At 63.2% G+C, this 17,616-nt stretch overlaps 1 protein-coding gene across 1 annotated transcript; it reads right to left on the bottom strand.

Annotated features, from left to right (window-relative positions):
• Positions 1–285: 285 nt before the first annotated feature.
• Positions 286–16,702, bottom strand: METRNL (meteorin like, glial cell differentiation regulator). The gene is made up of 4 exons (XM_030923506.1): positions 16,312–16,702; positions 10,320–10,705; positions 2,070–2,129; positions 286–1,034 (listed from the first exon to the last, which is right to left on the bottom strand). Exons 1-4 carry the CDS (start codon positions 16,479–16,481, stop codon positions 715–717), a joined length of 936 nt encoding a protein of 311 aa, XP_030779366.1. The 5' UTR covers positions 16,482–16,702; the 3' UTR covers positions 286–714.
• Positions 16,703–17,616: the final 914 nt, after the last annotated feature.

The raw sequence follows: 17,616 nt of genomic DNA, 5'->3' as shown, positions 1-17,616 counted from the left end.
TCTGGTAGCCACATCCTCTGGGGACATGGCGTCACCAATTTAGGTTCAGACCAGCTCCCAGGCATCCAGAGACTTGCTGTGGGCTCCTGCACTTTGGGGAGGCTGGGGCCACAGGGCAGGACCTGAATTAATGGAAATGCAGCAGCAGGCGCTGATGGACAGTGGCCGGGAGGAGCAAGACACGTCTGCTGAGGCAGGGTGTCGCCTGTGGGGTATGTCTAGCGCGGCCCTGAACGAGGGCCGTGGGCACCGAACCTGGCAAAAGATAGACTGGCTCCTAGCTGGTCGGATCCTGGTCTTTATTCTCTGGAATGGAAACAACTAGCAGCCCGAAAAGGACTACAGCTGGCCAAGCTCATTTTTTAAAAATAAAATGAAAATAAAAAACTTATTATTTGGCTCCATAAACTTCTGTCATGAGAATAACAACTCTGAATGGCACCTTTTCACACGTCCACTGTGCCCAATGGCCAGCGCTTCCCCCAACACCAGGCCGGACGCCGTGACTCAAAACGTCTTTAGAGAACAGTATCAAATGGCACACCAAGGCATTTTAAGACACAGGAGCTGGTTTCCTATGGACATTTCTTTTTTACCAAAAAAATATAATAACTTAGTTTGCATTTTACAGCATTTCCAATTGGCCAGGGTGTCCTTGGCTGGGAGCTCATGGCGTTGAGTGTGGCGAGAACGTCCACAGCTTGGGCACCAGGGTCAGTCCGTGCCAACCTCGCACGGGTTCAGTCCCCTCTCCTGGGCGTCCCTGTACATCCTCTGGAAGTCTTTGAAGCGCGGGGCACAGCCGAGCCGCGCCTCCCCAAAGTGCATGTGGCCGGTGAAGAGAAAGTCGCCATGCCCTGGCCGCACGCCACACTCCAGCAGCGTCCTGACACGCCCCTGCCAGTGGCCGTCGCCCTCGGGTGCCGGCTCGAAGACCCTGCTTTTCTGCCGATAGAGTCTGCTCACGCGCAGGTGGATGGCTGAGTCCTGCCGCTCCGGCTCGTGGGTGACTTCCTGGATGGAGCCTCGAACGGCTGTGCGGGAAAGGAGATGGAGACAGGAAGTGAGCAGGCATACGGCAAGGCCACCGCCCCTCCGCCATCCCCCTGCATCGTCGGGCACTGGAACGGGTAGCTGACCCCAGACTCTGCCATCTAGCATGGAAATTCCCACAGAAAAGTACAAGGTAACAGCAGGAAGCTGCCAAGGGGTGTCCCAGATAGTTAGACTTTGTCAGAGAACAGGTGCTCTCTCTACCAACGGCCAGACACGTAAGTAGGAAAACAACAAACACCATGGTGTGTATCAGATGCTTGTCAAGTCAGAACAGCTGACACACAGGGTGCCCCTGCAGTTCTGTGTCCTGATCAGACAGACCCGGTGCTGCTCAGAGGAGAGGGTGGGCATGGGGGCAGCCTTAGGGCCGCACTTGGAGACCCCTGCCGGGCCCCGATTCCATGCCAGGGATCGGGAAAGCAGTGAGAAGGGGCCCGTCCTTGAGCTTGGAGGTGGAGTACAGAGTGGAGGCCCTGCAGGACACGGCTTCCACGGCACCACACGGGAGGCCAAACCTTTCCCAGAGAGCGTCTGTGCAAATGCCACAAGCAAAGGGGCTGCAGCCCTGGGACCCCAAAGCTCCCCCTGCAGAGCTGCAGAGCCACCGGGAGCCTTAGGCATGGAACAGCGTGAACTCTGGTAGGGGCAGGGAGTGTCCAAGGCCAGGGTTGCTCTGGGCTGCTGATAAAATGCTGTTTACAAAGCACTTCAGCAAGACAAGCTGCTGGGAAACAGCGGACTTCAAGAGTCCCCTCGAAGAGCAATGATCTCATTTACAAAATGGGAAAATGCTTGACAATCACCTAAAACAACCCCCAGCTCCCTCCAAGTGTGGGCAGTGGAGTCCCTGTCCCCAGGGCTGGTGGAGGGCCAAGCCCAGGGCTTCCATGGCGTGTAACCCTCCAGCAGGGTCCACGCAGCACCGGAAGGCTGTCCTGGGCCATGGGCCCGAACAGCTCCACGTGGCAGGAACCAGGCACACAGGAGGTTGAAGCTACCAAGCAGACACTCACCGAAGTCACTGGTGCAGACGGCTAGGAGCACCTCGGTGTCACTGCAGGGACGGCACGGGGCTGGGGAAGAAAGGCAGAGTCAGGAAGCAGCCTGGATGGGGCAGGCTCTGGGATGCCACCCACCACAGTCAAAAGATCGTCACACTCAGCAAAGCCAAGTCAGGGAGGTGTCCACGTCAAGGCACCTCTTGGCCAGCGCCACTTCCAAGGTGAGTCAGCGGCACGTGCTGGAGGGGCCGGCAGAGCAGGAGACAGAAAACACAACCTCAGCCACGCCAGGTCTCACCCAGGGGACCCCTCAGCCCCACCTGGACCAAAGGCACCTGCAACTCGGCCATGATGGGCACGTGCCCTGACAGCAAGACCCTCAGTCCAGCCACGTCCCAGGGCCTTCGTGGGGAGGGGTCTTTGTGCTGTTTCCCCACTTACCTCCTCAGTGCAGCTGAGCCGGACTCTGAGAAATCACTCTCATGCCTGATGCAAATGCAAAGCCCCGGTTCCCGGGGCTGAACCGAACCCACGGGACAACAGTTACCCCAACCTACCCCACGGCCCATGACGTCGGGACCACTCTCACTTCCCAGAATCACCCCTAATCCACCTCCACGGCCCACAATGCCAACGCCAGGACCACCCTCACTTCCCAGTCACCCCCAACCCACCTCCACGGCCCCCAATGCCAACGCCAGGACCACCCTCACTTCCCAGTCACCCCCAACCCACCTCCACGGCCCACGATGCCAACGCTGGGGCCACCCTCACTTTCCGGAGTCACCCCTAATCCACCTCCACGGCTCATGACGCCGGGACCACCCTCATTTCCCAGAATCACCCCGAATCCACCTCCACAGCCTACGATGCCAACACCAGGACCACCCTCACTTCCTAGCTCTCTCAAACCGTGCCCCTCACCACCGGACAAGAGTCACTCCCAACCCACCTCCACAGCCCACGATGCCGGGACCACCCTCACTTCCCAGAGTCACCCCCAACCCACCTCCACGGCTCACAATGCCAATGCTGGGGCCATCCTCACGTTCTGGAGTCACCCCTAATCCACCTCCACGGCTCATGATGCCGGGACCACCCTCACTTCCCAGCTCCCTCAAAGGGCAGACACTCCCCACAGCTGTGCTGCCCACTTCCCTGGGCCATGACGGCAGCGGCACCTGAAAGGAGGGTCACATCCTACAGGATCCCTCGTGCGGCTGGAAGGGCCAGCAATGCCGAGACTCCAGGAAGGGGATCCCTGAGCAGGCAGCGACACGTCCGCCTGCCCCTGGTGTGGGGCCTCACCCAACAGGGCAGAGATCCAGTCAGGGCCATCGACTCAGCCCCTTCTCCAGACGCCACCTGGCCGTGGGATGAGACACACACCCCAAACGGCTCTCGAGCCAAGCCCTGCTCACAGAACCCCCTCTGAAGCCCCTGAAGCCTGCAGGGCCCAGCCTCCCCCAGAGAATGCAGAGAGCACAGCGGTGTCTCAGAATGAGCTCCCGCACCAGCCAAACCAGGCTTTCTCAACAACCTTCTCCCCGGGGCCCAGCCCTCGCCCTGCCCTTCGCCCCAGTTACTCAGACGGGCGGGCCACTGTGAAACAGAAACCTGCACCACGCGTCCCTACACCCGGGACGGACTTGGGAAACACGGTTTTATTATCTGCTCTTATTGCAGGTTTCAAGGCCTCACCTCCCCGTTCTGAGCCTCCTAACTCAACAGAAGCTTTGAGATGTGAAATCTCAATGACGCTGGTTTCCCCGGTGCCGTTTCACCTTCTGAAGGCTCTGAAATGTCCCTGGCCAAGAGCTGGGACAGCCTTGACGTGGGGTTCGCCGGCCCTGGAAGAAGCTAGCACCGTCTGCACCCCTGGCCGGCTGTCCTTGCTGGACTGAAGTGAACTGAGCTCTCGCCTGCCTGATGAGTGTGGGTCTGAGCTGGCTGCTGGTGACTGGCGGCCCCGGGGGACAGGGCAGCACACATTCCTGGCACCTTGGCCAAGGTGGGGACAGCTGCTCAGAGAGGCCATCTGGGGTCAGGAACTTCCTTCTGGGTCAGGAACTTGCAGGGACCCTCAGGGCCTGCACATATGGTCAATGGAGACCCTGGAGTCTACACTGCCCTGGGCAAGTGCAGGTCTCTGTGGGCCCCTCAGGGTGGAGGTAGGAGGGACCCAGAGACAAGGCCAGCACTTCCCACCAGGCAGGGGTGAGGGCGCCTCCCAGCCGGGCTCAGTGCCTGACTCACCGGCCCACCCACCTCCTCCTGCATTTGCTTCCATTAAGTTATCAGGAAAAAGAAGCTGCAGAGCGGGCACAGACTGCTGGGCGCCTCAAGGCCGGACCAGCCTGGCACCGGGGGCGCCTCGAGGCTGGACCAGCCTGGCACCGGGGGCGCCTCGAGGCTGGACCAGCCTGGCACTGGGGGCACGAGGCTGGACCAGCCTGGCACTGGGGGCACCTCGAGGCCGGACCAGCCTGGCACTGGGGGCGCCTCCGCCATCCCAGCAACCCTGCAGAACGGGAGCTTCTGGCCAAATCCCCTTCCCGCTGCTTTGTACAGACTCACACTGCAGCCCCCACCACTGGGGCCTCCTGACTCGCAAGCTGGAAGCTGCCCGGTGGGCTTTTCTATGGGGGCCCCGGGGTGTGGCCCACCCTCGACACTTGGTTCACCTATGTGGACCCCCATCCCACTCGCCGGCTGGGAGCCTGCAGACCATGGTGGGCCTGACGCAGACACGTGCTGGACAGAGGCCAGGGAGGGCCAGGACAGCGCTGGGGGGACTCAAATTTCAGGCAGCATTTTTATCCTTCACAGGTGAGACTGATCCCCGGCCAGCACCTGCCCCGTGGCCACAGGGCCAGAGGTCCCAGCCCAGGGCAACTCATGTGACTAAGGGTGGCCTCAGTTGAGAGCGAGCTGGTCAACAACAGATGCCTGGTGACCACAGCCCACAAGAGGGTCCGCTCACTGGGCAGCACCCTCTGGCTGGGCAGCCGTGGCAGCTGGGCTGGGCCAAGTGGTCCTGCAAGGGCAGGAGGCAGGAGATGCCCAAAGCCCATCCTCACAGTCGGCAACGCAGTTGGGTGTGTGTGGTTCCCACCCTGGGGCGGGGGGTCTGTGTGTCTCCCACCCTGGGGCGGGGGGTCTGTGTGTCTCCCACCCTGGGGCGGGGGGTCTGTGTGTCTCCCACCCTGGGGCGGGGGGTCTGTGTGTCTCCCACCCTGGGGCGGGGGGTCTGTGTGTCTCCCACCCTGGGGCGGGGGGTCTGTGTGTCTCCCACCCTGGGGCGGGGGGTCTGTGTGTCTCCCACCCTGGGGCGGGGGGTCTGTGTGTCTCCCACCCTGGGGCGGGGGGGTGTGTGTGGGTCCCACCCTGGGGCGGGGGGTACTATCTGGGTCCCACCCTGGGGCGGGGGGTCTGTGTGTCTCCCACCCTGGGGCAGAGGGTGTGTGTGGGTCCCACCCTGGGGCGAGGGAGCCCACAGACCCAGCCGCACACGTCCCACCCCGGGGCCTGGGCGTGCGAGCGTATCCAAGCCGTAGCTCATCACCGTCTGTGAGTCACGGCCCCACGACCTCAGCGGATGGCTGAGGGGGAGGATGGAGATGCTGCCCTCACGTGCCCTGCGTACCCCGCCCTGGCTCACCCGGCCAACAGCGGGGGTGTGGGGCCCGGGGGCGGTCAGCACCTGCAGCCTCACCTGCTGAAAGCCTCTGGAGACGACTCATCGACAGCTGAGCTAGTAACAAGCACCCTGGAGACCTCCCTGTTCTGATTCTGAGCTTTACAAAGCAGAGGTCACCTTCACGGAGAACACAGGGTGGACTCCAGGAGACGATCTGGAGACAATTATTAACACGAGCCAGGCTCATAAAGGCTGCAGAATGCGCTGGTCATGGACCCATCACGTCTAGTTTCCAGGTGGCGGGGAGGGTCGGCAAAGGGTTGGAATCCTGGTCCATCCTCGTTGGAGGGGAGGGCTGGGGTGTGGACATCTCAGGACGGTCACTCGGGAGCTGGCATGAACAGGGTGGGAGGGACCAGCAGGGTGGGGTTGGGGAAGCTGCTGTGGGGACTTAGGTTGGGCAGCAGGTGGAAGCGGAGAGGCGGTGCCGTAGTAAAAGCAGGACCGGCTGGTTCCGAGGAGAGGCTGAGAACGACAGACACCGACCGGTCTGGCAGGACTGTCCAGGTAAGGACAGCCAGAGGGACTCACACAGTTCTGACGGGAAACCTCTGTGGCCAGGACTGCCGGGTCTCCCACGCAGCTGATGACGGGGGAAGGCGGGGACACGTTGCTTTCAGAGGAGCTGGTGACGGGGACAAGGTGTTTTCACAGGAGCCAAGAACAGGGAGCAGTGGGTAGGGGTGGAGGGTGGGCTCCCGTGGGCTCAAGGACCCAAGGCCGAGCTCCCAAGGCTGCCATTGTCACCGTCGCAGTGAGGCCGCACTCCAGGCTGCAGTCCATTACTGGGGGGCCCCGGGGGTGTTGGCCCCACGGCCCCTGCCCTTCCCCCGCCTCCCTCTCTTTCTCCCTCCCTCTTCCTGGTGAGGAAGCTGGCAGGGGCCACACCCTTCCTCTCCGCAAGCCTGGAGATGGTCAAAATGAAAATTACAGTGGCTGGAGAGAAGCCACCAAGCAGGAAGCCAAAGATGGACGAGAGATGGGACGCCTTGGAAAAAATCAGCCCCTCTCCTCTGCCTCCAGGAAATAATGAGAATTACCTTCCACACTTTTCCACCCATCCCTCCCACCATCAAGGACTTCTCCAAACTCTGAAGCTCCCGGAGGGGGCTCATCGGCAGGGGCTCCGTGCCCGCCGAGCTGGTCATTCACCTACGGGCTCAGCCAGGGCAGGACTGTAAAGGGAGGGGGCGCTGAGGCCCCTGAGACGCTGCAGGACTCCGGCATCCTGGAGAGCCAGGGATGGCACTGTGTGTTCACCATCAGCATCAAGGCTGCGTCCCCTCCTCTCCCACTGTCTGTGTCCAGGACGCCGCTGACCGGCCCTGGGCACCTGCTCACTGGGGCCTGCACCCCAAGCTCCAAGCAGACATGACCAACCCAGGAGCACTTGACACATGGCCCTGGGAGAAGCTGAAGGACAGACTGGAATCCTGGGACCTGCCTGGACTGCTCCGGGTCTGTGTTCCCCAGAACCAGACAGAGCCCCCACCCACACTCCCCAAGCCACTGAGCGGTGCCCGTTTCCCGGATGCACTGGCGTGGGAACAGCAGCCCCACACAGCCTCAGCCAGGTCTGCTGGGCACAGGTCTGGGCACGGCCTGGAGTTGTACCTGTCCACTCTCTGCCCCTCCCATCCTGCAAGATTTCCTCAGCATCCAAGGAAGGCATCCGTGTCGCCTGCAGAAGCAGCCAGTGCGGGGGTGGGAGGTCCTGCCCACAGGTAACCAAATCCCAAGGTCCTGGGGCCGGGTCCCCTCCCGCCTGGCCCCGTCTGTGCCCCTGCAGAAGCAGCCTGCCCGTGTTCTGGCCAACTCCACGTTATCAGTGCAGAGTTTATTCAAGGAAGCCGATTACAGAGCACGAAGGTGCCATGATCATGCCTACAAGATCCACCAGAGCAGCAGGTTTCCTCCTGGCTGGGCAGGGGATGCGGCTCACACCCCATCTCTTGTCTGGGTTTCCAGCCCATGGAGCCTCTGTCCTCCTAAATCAGCACAAACTGGACCTTCTGACTCACAGATGAGCTCGTCCACCTCTCAGCAGGTTGCCCACGCCAGGCCAAAGGCATAGGAAAGGCACAGGCACACCTCAGGCTCAGCGGGGCTGGCGTTGCCCGGCTCAGCCTCCATCGGTTCTCACAGCTGCAGCAAGTGCAGGAACCAGAGACAAGGGAAACCGCGGCGCTGGCTGGACAGAGCTGGGGAGCCGGCCTCGCCCAGGGGACAGCGCCACTGCTGCCAGATGGCCGGCACCGACATTCCACATTATGTACCCATTCCTGCGGCATTAAGGGCTTAGGGGCCCCCGTTTCCTGATGAAAGGCGAATACCCTGGGGACAGGCGATAATGCATCAACCTCCTCAGATCCCTGCTGCCCCTCGACCCCATCAGGACAGGAGAGGCCTCTCGTGAGGGTCCTGGAGGTGCTCAGCCCAGGGAGGGGCCCTGCACCTGTGCCTGTTCCTGTGGAGACGCCAGGCGTGGGTCCCAGCTCCGGGGCCCCCGGTGAACCTCCGAGTCTGGGCCCCTGTCCTCAGTTCCGACGGTCCCTGCACGTCTGCTTCCTCAGATAGACAACCCGTCACGCACAGAGCCCTGGAAATCACCTCAGGCTCGGTTTAAGCAGGTGCCACAGGGTCACCAGGTGTGAACAAGGAAACCCCAGCACCTGCCTCACAGGACACAGCAAAGTTCTGGGACCCCCAAGCCAGCCTGACACGTCCTGGGCCACAGTCCTGCGCAGGACCCCACAGGCCCAGGAGGCCCACGGAGGGCGAGCGAGAACCCATGGCCAAATGACTGCTCTGGTCCCTCGGGGCTCAAGTCACTCCTCACGAGAGGCCGCTGCCTCCCTGCAGCCCCACAGGACCCAAGGCAGCTCAGCCCCGACCCTCCTGTTCCTCTCCCAAACCCGCCCACCGCCCCAGGCTACACAGGGCCTGGAGGCCTCGGACTCCACCCCCAGAGGCAGGAGAGACAAGTCTGTGTTCCCAAAGGAGCTCACAGGCTCCATAAGGGTCTCCCCAGCTGACAAGCAGAACCATTGACTTTCCACTGGAAATGTCGAAATCGGGCCTGTGCCGCGTGGACGTCCAGGCGTGCATGGCAGGGACTGACTGTGCTGCAGCCTCTTTAAGAATCTCACCCAGAAGCAGAACAAAGCTCAGGCCACAGAGCACGTGACCTGAAGCCCAACGTCTTCAAAACCAATCATCACTTTAATCAGCAGAGTGTTCGCAGGTTCCTAATATCTGGCCTGGCACCTTCACCTCCGGTTAGAAAGACTGAACTTGGTGCTTGGGTTTCTCTAGGTTTTGTCTCATTGTGAGTTTTTCTCCAGGACCCCCAGAGCAAGGCTGGTGCCCCCTCCCCCAGATCTCCCACCCACCATAACTGTTGTTGACCGAGATAAAGGCCGCTGTGGTTAAAGTTTTATCCAGCGTGCAACCAACCACAGCACAGCTGAGTTTGCACCAGCGTCCAGCCCTGCGGGTGCTGAGGCCCAAGGGGCAGTCAGAGCTCATGGGCCAGTGAGGACTCCAGGCAGACGGTCCTACGCTCACTCTGTAAATGACCAGTCCATTTGGGAGAGATTTTAGAGAGAGATGGAAAACTGATCTAGGCCAAGAACATAGAACACAAAAACGTGGGCTCCCATTCAGGATAAAAGTCTGCACACCCGAGGCCGAGGCCACACAGACCATGGAGGTCACACAGCCCACAGGTGCCTCCCAGGACCTCATGCCTCCTGGTGTCCACCCTCAGAATTTTCTAGAGACCAACGCAGCCCTCCACAAAGGACCTCTCCCCCAAGCACAGGCGTCCACAGACGCCACGTGACAACTCCACTCCCTGCTGGCCACACAGGGAAGGTGTCTGCTTATCATACCCACAAGACCCCTTGGGGACGGGGCTGGCCCCACGTTCTGGGCATCACAGCTGAGCACCGCTCCAGGCTGAGTCAGTCTCAGCTCCCACCCAAAAACTGACGTTTCAGGGTCTTTAGCCGACCAGAAACACCCAGCCAATTCCCAGGGCAGTTTGAATGATAAAAGCACCCGTTTCAAAGGCACTTCACCATCCACAAGCACGGGGGCATGTCCGACCCAGCACTGGCCCAGCCGCCCACAGGGGGATGCTCGCCGTGCTCCCCAGACACACCTCCCGGGAGACAGGCCCCGCTTCGCCAAGCCCATGCCACCCAGAACACTAACCCAGATGGGCCAGTCTTTTCAAAGGTGGTTTTAGTTGGAAAGGCTGCATTTCAAAGATGGTTTAGTTTGGACGTCCCGCACCCCCTGACACCATGTCACACCCCTAGGAGGGCCCCTCTGCGGGCGCCAGTGCCCCCAAACCCCAGTCGCCCGTGGGGTTCTTTGGGTAAAACGTCATGTCCGAAGCACAGACACAGGAGGGTTTTCACCAAGGCTGAGCAGACGAGGGGGCAGGAAGAAATCAGAGACACCTACCAATCACAGTCCCACAATGACAAGGCCCGCTGCCCCGGACAGGGGAGCCCGTGCCAGCCCGCTGCCCCCGCCCTGGGCAGGACACTCACCAGACAGCTCGTGTAGGTCTGACGCCCTGTGCCTCCTAATCAGCTCATACTGGAAGCCCGTGGTCCTCCGGCCGATATCCTGCTGCGGCGTGGCCTCCACGAACAGGCCGCCCTGCTCCAGGCCAAAGCACTGCACCCGGCCAGGCCTACCACCCCCGTCCGGTACCAGCAGTCTCAGTTCTCCAGTTTTTTCCAAATAAATATTGGCCCCCGAGGAGTCCCTGAAGGGCTTGATGCACACAGTCAGGTGCCGGGCAGGCGAGAAGGTGTTGGGCCGCAGGTTAACGATGAGAGCACCTGTCGGGTACATCCACTCCACAGCACCCGCCGCGCAGCGCAGATACACCTGCTCCACCTCCTTCCTGTGCATCTCGTGCGTCAGCCCGCTGCAGAGGAGAGAGACGTCAGCCAGGCCAGGAGCTGAGGCTCCTGCCCCCAGCACACACCCCACCCACACCCACAGACAGCCAGTAAGGACAACACCTCTCAAAATGATGGCAGCTCACGGACCCACCCGCTGCCAGCCACAGGTGCCACACGGACCCCTGCCCGTGAGCAGGCCGGCGCCATCTCTGCCCTTCGGCACAGGGGCCCCACCCAGTTCCTTCCAGTGCATCTGCACCAAGAGCCAGGGTGGGGCCGAGCTCCCAGGAGTGCAGGTGGTGCTGGCCCCCGGGCTCTCCAGACACCCTCCAACGCTCAGAGTCTGCGCCTCTGCTGCCATAGTGTCAAACACCAATCTCTGCAGTGTTCCTGAATCAGGGTGGCTGGAGGTGCCGGGGCAGTGGGAGGGAGCCCCAAGGAAGGGATGGATTCCTCCGGAATATCACGGAGTATCATGGAAACACCAGCAGGCCTTGTGCACCAACTCTGGTTCCAGATGACCACAAGGGCTGGGACGCTAGAGGTAAAGTGACGGTGGGACCCCACGCTAGAGGTGAGTGAAGGAGGAACCCTGGGATGCAACTTGCCCAGACAGCAGCTTTTAAATTAATCCAGAGGGTTGGCAGTTTAGGCGGAAGGAGATTCTAGATGAGTTTTGTTTTTAGCACCTAATTAAGCATAGATGTTTGCACATTTTTCAAAGTAATGATTTGACCGTTTTCTGCAAGCCTGAAGACCCTGCACTGCCGACAGTGTTTGTAAAAATAAGCTATCATTAAAGCAAGATTCACTACAAAAGCGAGGTGAACTTCCTCCACAGGGTGAGGATTCGGGTGGGGGACTACTGTGTGAGGAGCAAGCTAAGTTCACCCCATAAATGCTAAACAGAAAAAAATGAAGTGTGCTACACCCTTGGAGACGCAGGTCCTGAATAGAAACAGTTATATTTTCGAGAAACTGAAACATCAAAAACCTTACACTTCTTCTCCACACTTTAATGTAAATGCCAGCTCGTGGCTAACAGTCACATCACAACCACCAAGTGGGCCTGGAACTAACCCAGTGACTTCAACTAAGTGTTTTATTACATGAAACTGGGTTCTGAGCAGATCTCAGACAGGTTCACCCACATTCTTAGGATTTTTATGTGAAATAAGCAATGCTCTTTCCAGAGCCCTGGCCTGAGCGAGTCACCAGAAACTCTTTCCGCAGCAGAGAAAATGCATAACATATGGTTTGCATTTACTGCTGCTGACTCACACTCTCGGCCCCCAAACCTCACTTTTCATAGGCTGCAGGCCACATCAGAGGGAGGTGTCGAGGGGTGCACCCCTCCTCACCCTCTCCCCACCCCCACAAGACCCTAGGTCATGAGTGGCCAGGTCGCACCGGCTGCCAGGATCACACACCCAGAACAGACTCACAAATTACAGTCCATAAAGCTCACACAAGCTTATCTAACACGTATGTGGGGAAGGGCATGATGATCGTGCTGTGTGGAAACTGGACTCAGTGAAGAGTGGCTGACACACTCGGCTACAGTCAGTTCTCTCCTTATGCAGCCTCATCGTCGTGTCCCTCCCTCCCGTCTCTGGCATCGAGGCCACTGTCCTCCTGCCCCTGCTCGTGCACCGAGCCTCAACCCTCTCTCCACATACACCGTCCTGACGCGCTGCCTCCTCCCGGGGGGTCCTGAAGCTCGAGGGAGTGGGCTCTGGTCACCTCTGACAGTACTGCCTTCATCTGAGCAGGGAAGGGGAACAGCCACAAATCAGCAGGGGCGGAGGGCACCCTCCTGGGGACAGGCAGCCAACCCACCTCTGCCCAGGGGGAGGCCAACTTGAGCCTTGGGGCCATCCTAGCCTAGCACATGCTACCCGCATCTGGTGGGCACACCTGGCTCCACCCACTCAGAAGACACTGGGCAAAAAGAGGATGAGGACAAAACGAAGGTGGACACAGAAGAAAGAAGGCACCCGGCTACCTCACCCTTTACCTAACGTCTTCTCAGCCCACTCAGAGGGGTCTGCACCCAGCGCAGGGCCTGCTCCCCTCTCTTCTCACATTCTTGCGAAACATCCAGACCAACGGGACTCCAGCTAGGCCCGTGACATGGGAATTTTCACATTAAAATAAGTAGCATGTGATGCACAAGACCCGTGTAGATTTAAAAAACAAACAAAAAAAAAGTAAAACAATGCGTCCTTCAGCCTGGGACCCAGCAGACCTCGGCACGAAGTCCAAGACTCACGGTCTGTGCTGGTTCCTACCAGAAAATCGAGCGCCTCAAAGTTCTCACCTCCAAATATCCAGCGCCTCAGCAAACCTGAAAACAGAGTCTGTTTATGCAAAATTGCTGGCATTGCAAAAATGTGACATATTTAATGGTCATGGATGAGGGCATTTTGTGATTTTCACAGGAGATGCAGGTGACACACACTCAGTTCTGTTGTGATAAAACTAAACCGTGCAGACAAAATTGTGGTTCTGTCCAACTTTAGGAAACTGGCAAGATTGATTTGATGTTAGACAAACAGACTCAACAGATGCATTTTTAAAAGTCAGCAAAGGTTACCACCCAGGTGGATATGCTTGTGGGGCACCTTCATGGAAATGAGGACAAATCCCAAGTGAATCAAGGGACTCGCTGAAGGAGGCAGTGCAGGTGCACTGGAGGGTTGTTGAGGCACCAGCCCACACACCACAACTCTGAGTCACCAGGACAAAATGCCCGGCTCCTGTATGAAAGTCAGGAAGGGCTTTGAACCCACTGGCAGGTTAACTTTCCTTTCCCCACCTTGCATGAGAGACAAACCAGGTGTGACCGCACCTGCGATGCCTGGGCTGACACAAGTGGGAAAGTTCATGGTCCACCTTTATGGCCACTGGCTGATAAAGACGGGACGCTGGTCCTGCCTCCCCCCACGGGAGAAAGGTTTCATCATCTCCTACTTAATTGCTTAGAACAAAAACCCAGCAACAGAGGCTGTCAATGCCGTGGCCAGTGTCATGAGGGGCAACTTTCCTGCTATCAGTGGATGAAAATCCACCCAGCACACCAGTGCTCGCTCCACCCTGTGCTTCTTCAGGACAGCTGATAAAAAGTCACAAACACTGGAGGGTCGCAGGCAGGCCAGTGCACTCCAGTTTCGACAGCGAGTCTCTGTCACTGATTTGTGAAGTGTGTGGATCAATGGGGCAGTGATTACAACAAAAGGAAGCCTCACTTATGCCCCAGAAACACAGCCAGGCCCCGTGTCCCCTCCAGATCACACCTGCACTACAGCAGCCCTCACAGCTGCCCTCTGCCAGGCTCTGCAGGTGGGGGTGGGGGGCCCTCCGGGGAGTCTGAGGCCAGCCTCCAGGGAGACCGGAGGGTGCACAGGTCCTGGAGAGCAAAACACTCCTGTCCCGCTGCTATCACCCGGCTGGAGGAGCCGCCCGCCCCTGGAGGTGAGGGGTGGCCTCCCACCCACCCTTGGCTGCCTACTGCGCCCTCTGGGCCCCAGGAGACGCCCCCTCCTACCGGGCACACAGTCCCCTGACACCCTGAAAAGGCTGCCGGCTCCTTCTCAACAAACTCAGCCCGGGCGGCGGGGCAGCGTTTCTGGTTTCGGTCTGCTGAAGCAGAACGCCCCAAGGCCTCGGTTGAGGGGTGCACTGACCCGCCAGGCAGAGGCAGCGAGCCGGAATTTAATCACTATGCGGGGACAAGGGCGGCCCCAGAAGAGCTGTCAGCCTCGGAGGCTCCCAGCCAGCTTCGTGGCGCCAGCATTCCCGGCCGACCCTCCCCCAGACCTCCATCCGCCCGCGGCCCAGCCTCAGCTCCCGCGTCCCCGCTCGGCCGGCGGGGAGGCTTCTCCGAGAAGGGAGGCGGCCGCTCCCGGGACAGCCGGGCACCGCCCACGGCTCTCAGGGGTGACTCTCCCTCCCAGCGCCACGCCCCTTCCCCCGGGAGGCTCCGCTGGGGGGTGACCGCGGGGCCCCTTCCCCCGGGAGGCTCCGCTGGGGGGTGACCGCGGGGCCCCTTCCCCCGGGAGGCTCCGCTGGGGGGTGACCGCGGGGCCCCTTCCCCGGGAGGCTCCGCTGGGGGGTGACCGCGGCGCCCCTTCCCCGGGAGGCTCCGCTGGGGGGTGACCGCGGGGCCCCTTCCCCCGGGAGCTCCGCTGGGGGTGACCGCGGGGCCCCTTCCCCCGGGAGGCTCCGCTGGGGGGTGACCGCGGGGCCCCTTCCCCGGGAGGCTCCGCTGGGGGGTGACCGCGGGGCCCCTTCCCCCGGGAGGCTCCGCTGGGGGCGCTGGGGGGTGACCGCGGCGCCCCTTCCCCCGGGAGGCTCCGCTGGGGGGTGACCGCGGGGCCCCTTCCCCGGGAGGCTCCGCTGGGGGGTGACCGCGGCGCCCCTTCCCCGGGAGGCTCCGCTGGGGGGTGACCGCGGCGCCCCTTCCCCCGGGAGGCTCCGCTGGGGGGTGACCGCGGGGCCCCTTCCCCCGGGAGGCTCCGCTGGGGGGTGACCGCGGCGCCCCTTCCCCGGGAGGCTCCGCTGGGGGGTGACCGCGGCGCCCCTTCCCCGGGAGGCTCCGCTGGGGGGTGACTGTGGCTTCGCAGAGACCGAGAACGGAGGCTGCGGCTCCGGGGAGACCCGCGCCTGCCCCGCGGACACCAGCCCCGCACCGGCTCTGCCCCGACCTTCTCGGAAAACAGCTTCGCTCGAAATAACCGCATGACTCGGGGCCCGGCGGGGCCGGCGGCCGGCGGGCGGGGGACCGGGCCGAGGGGAAGCGGGACCCGGGCCCAGGCCGGCCCGGCCACGGCTTTCCGGGAGGCGCGCGTCACTCGGGTCCCCGCGCATCTGCGAACTCCGGAACCGGCGACTCCGAGGCTCGCGCGGGGCGGGTTCGGCCGCGGTGCCCTGGATTCGCGTGGGAGCAGCGGCGGCTCCCGAGGGGCACTCGCGGCTGGCGCTGCTCTCGGCGGCCACACTTGAGTTAAAAAAAAGTCCTCGGCGGCCACCGCGGGTGGGCGGGGGGTGTCGCCCAGCGCAGCGCGCGCCGCGGCCAAGGGCGGCCTGACCTTCACGGGGCAGGGGCGGGGGGCCCGGCCGGAGCCGCACTCGGCCCGGTTCACAGGTGCCCGCCCGCGGCTCCCCGAGACAGAAGTGGCCCCCGCTGCGGTCCGTGCCCGTCCCCCGAAACCGCCGCTCCCTCACGCGGCCGCCCCTTCCCGCTCTGGCCCGGGACGGCCTCGGGGCGCGCAACTCCCGGAGCCTGCAAGGAAGGGCCCGAGCACCGACCCCCGCCTGCCCCCGGGATGGGGTCGCGGGACCGGCGGCCCCCGAGGCTCGGACACGCGCGGAGCCGGGACCGACCCTGCCGCGCTGCAGGCGCGCCTCCCCCGGGCGTCCTCCGGGCCAGGGACCGGGACGCCGCAGGCTCTTTTGTTCTAGAACCGGGGGCGGGGGACAGTGGACACCGGACTGGGCCTGGAGAGCGGCCCCCGGAGCCTCTGTCCCGCGCTCGCCCCTGGCCGCGCCCCCGCACGCTCGGCCGGCCCAGGACGGGAGGGGACGCGAGGGGACGGGGCCGGGCCGGGGTCGCGCCGCGCACACTCACCTCCCCTTCCAGCTGCACAGGTCGCTGGAGTACTGCGCGCCCGCGCCGCCCAGCAGCACGGCCAGGAGCAGGAGCAGCAGCAGGAGCGGCGGCGGGGGCGGGCCCGGGGCGGGGGGTCGCGGCCACAGCTGCCCCGCACGCCCCCAGGCCGCCCGCGCCGCGCCCCGCATGCTCTGGCTCCGGCTCCGCCGCCCGGCCCCGCGGAGCCGACCCTGGAGCCGGCGAGCCGGGCGGGGGCGGGGCGGGCTTCGAGTCCGGGTGGTCACGTCGCGCGCCCCCCGAGTCCTCCGCGCGGCCGCCCGCCCATCCCGGCCCGCTGGAGCCGCCGGAGAAGCTGGAGCCGCCGGAGCCGCGCGCACTGGTCCGCGCCCGCCGCCGCCGCCGAGCCTCTGAAGTTGACGAGTCCGAGTCCGCCCGGCCGGGCTCAACTGGGGGGTGGGGCCCACCCGCCGCCCCGCCCCGCCCCGCCCCGCCCCGCGCCGGAAACTCCTCCCGGGGCGCCCGGCCGGACGCGCAGACACCGAGTCAGCAGCGAATCGGGGGCGCGGGCGCCGGGGCGGGGGCGCTGCAGGGGGAGGGGCCGCGCCGGGCCGCGAGCGGGGTCCGCAGGGAAGAGCCCGGCCTGGAAAGCGGAGTCCGGGGCGGGAGGGGGTGCCAGGCGGGGGCGGGGTGGAAACCGGAGACCCCCGAGTAGTGGCCGACGCGAGCCGCGCCCGCCCCCGCCGACCCCCGCGAGGCGGTGCCGGGGCCCCATCCTGCGCCCCATCCTGCGCCCCATCCTGCGGGCAGCCCGGCGCGGAGCCGTGAAGGAGGCCCCGGCCCGGCCGGTTCTGGGTGCCCCGCGCCTCGCCAGCCGGCGGCGGTCAGGGGCGATCCGGGCACCCCGAGCTCCGCAGAGTTGGTGCCGCGGGAGTTCCCGGCTCCCTCCTGACCGGGGGAGGCACGGCGGTGAGCCCGGCTCCCCTCCCCGCTCCCGGGGGACGTGCGGCCGCCGCGCCGGGGCCTCCGCCGAGCGCTGCCCACGCCTCGCTGCGGACACCTGGGGCCGCACGGTTCTGGGGTGGGGACCTGCCGCGCCTGGTGGGATGTTAGCGGCACCCTGGCCCCCGCTCTCTGGTTGTCAGTAGCAACCCCCGCCCCAGCTTTGACACCTGAACTCCAGATTTGGCCGAACCCCGCCCCGCCCCGCCCCCGTGCCCGCGGGGCAGAATCACCTGCTCGAGTGTGGTCCTTCCCCGGGTGGTCACCGCGGCCACCACGTGCCTGAACCATTGCGGGGGACAGCGGAGACCCGCGCCCGGACTA

This window comes from Rhinopithecus roxellana, chromosome 19 (genome assembly GCF_007565055.1).
Source record: "Rhinopithecus roxellana isolate Shanxi Qingling chromosome 19, ASM756505v1, whole genome shotgun sequence".
NCBI classification, from domain to species: Eukaryota; Metazoa; Chordata; class Mammalia; order Primates; family Cercopithecidae; genus Rhinopithecus; species Rhinopithecus roxellana.
Note: the sequence above shows the minus strand (reverse complement) of the source record. Positions and strands in the feature narration are given on the sequence as shown.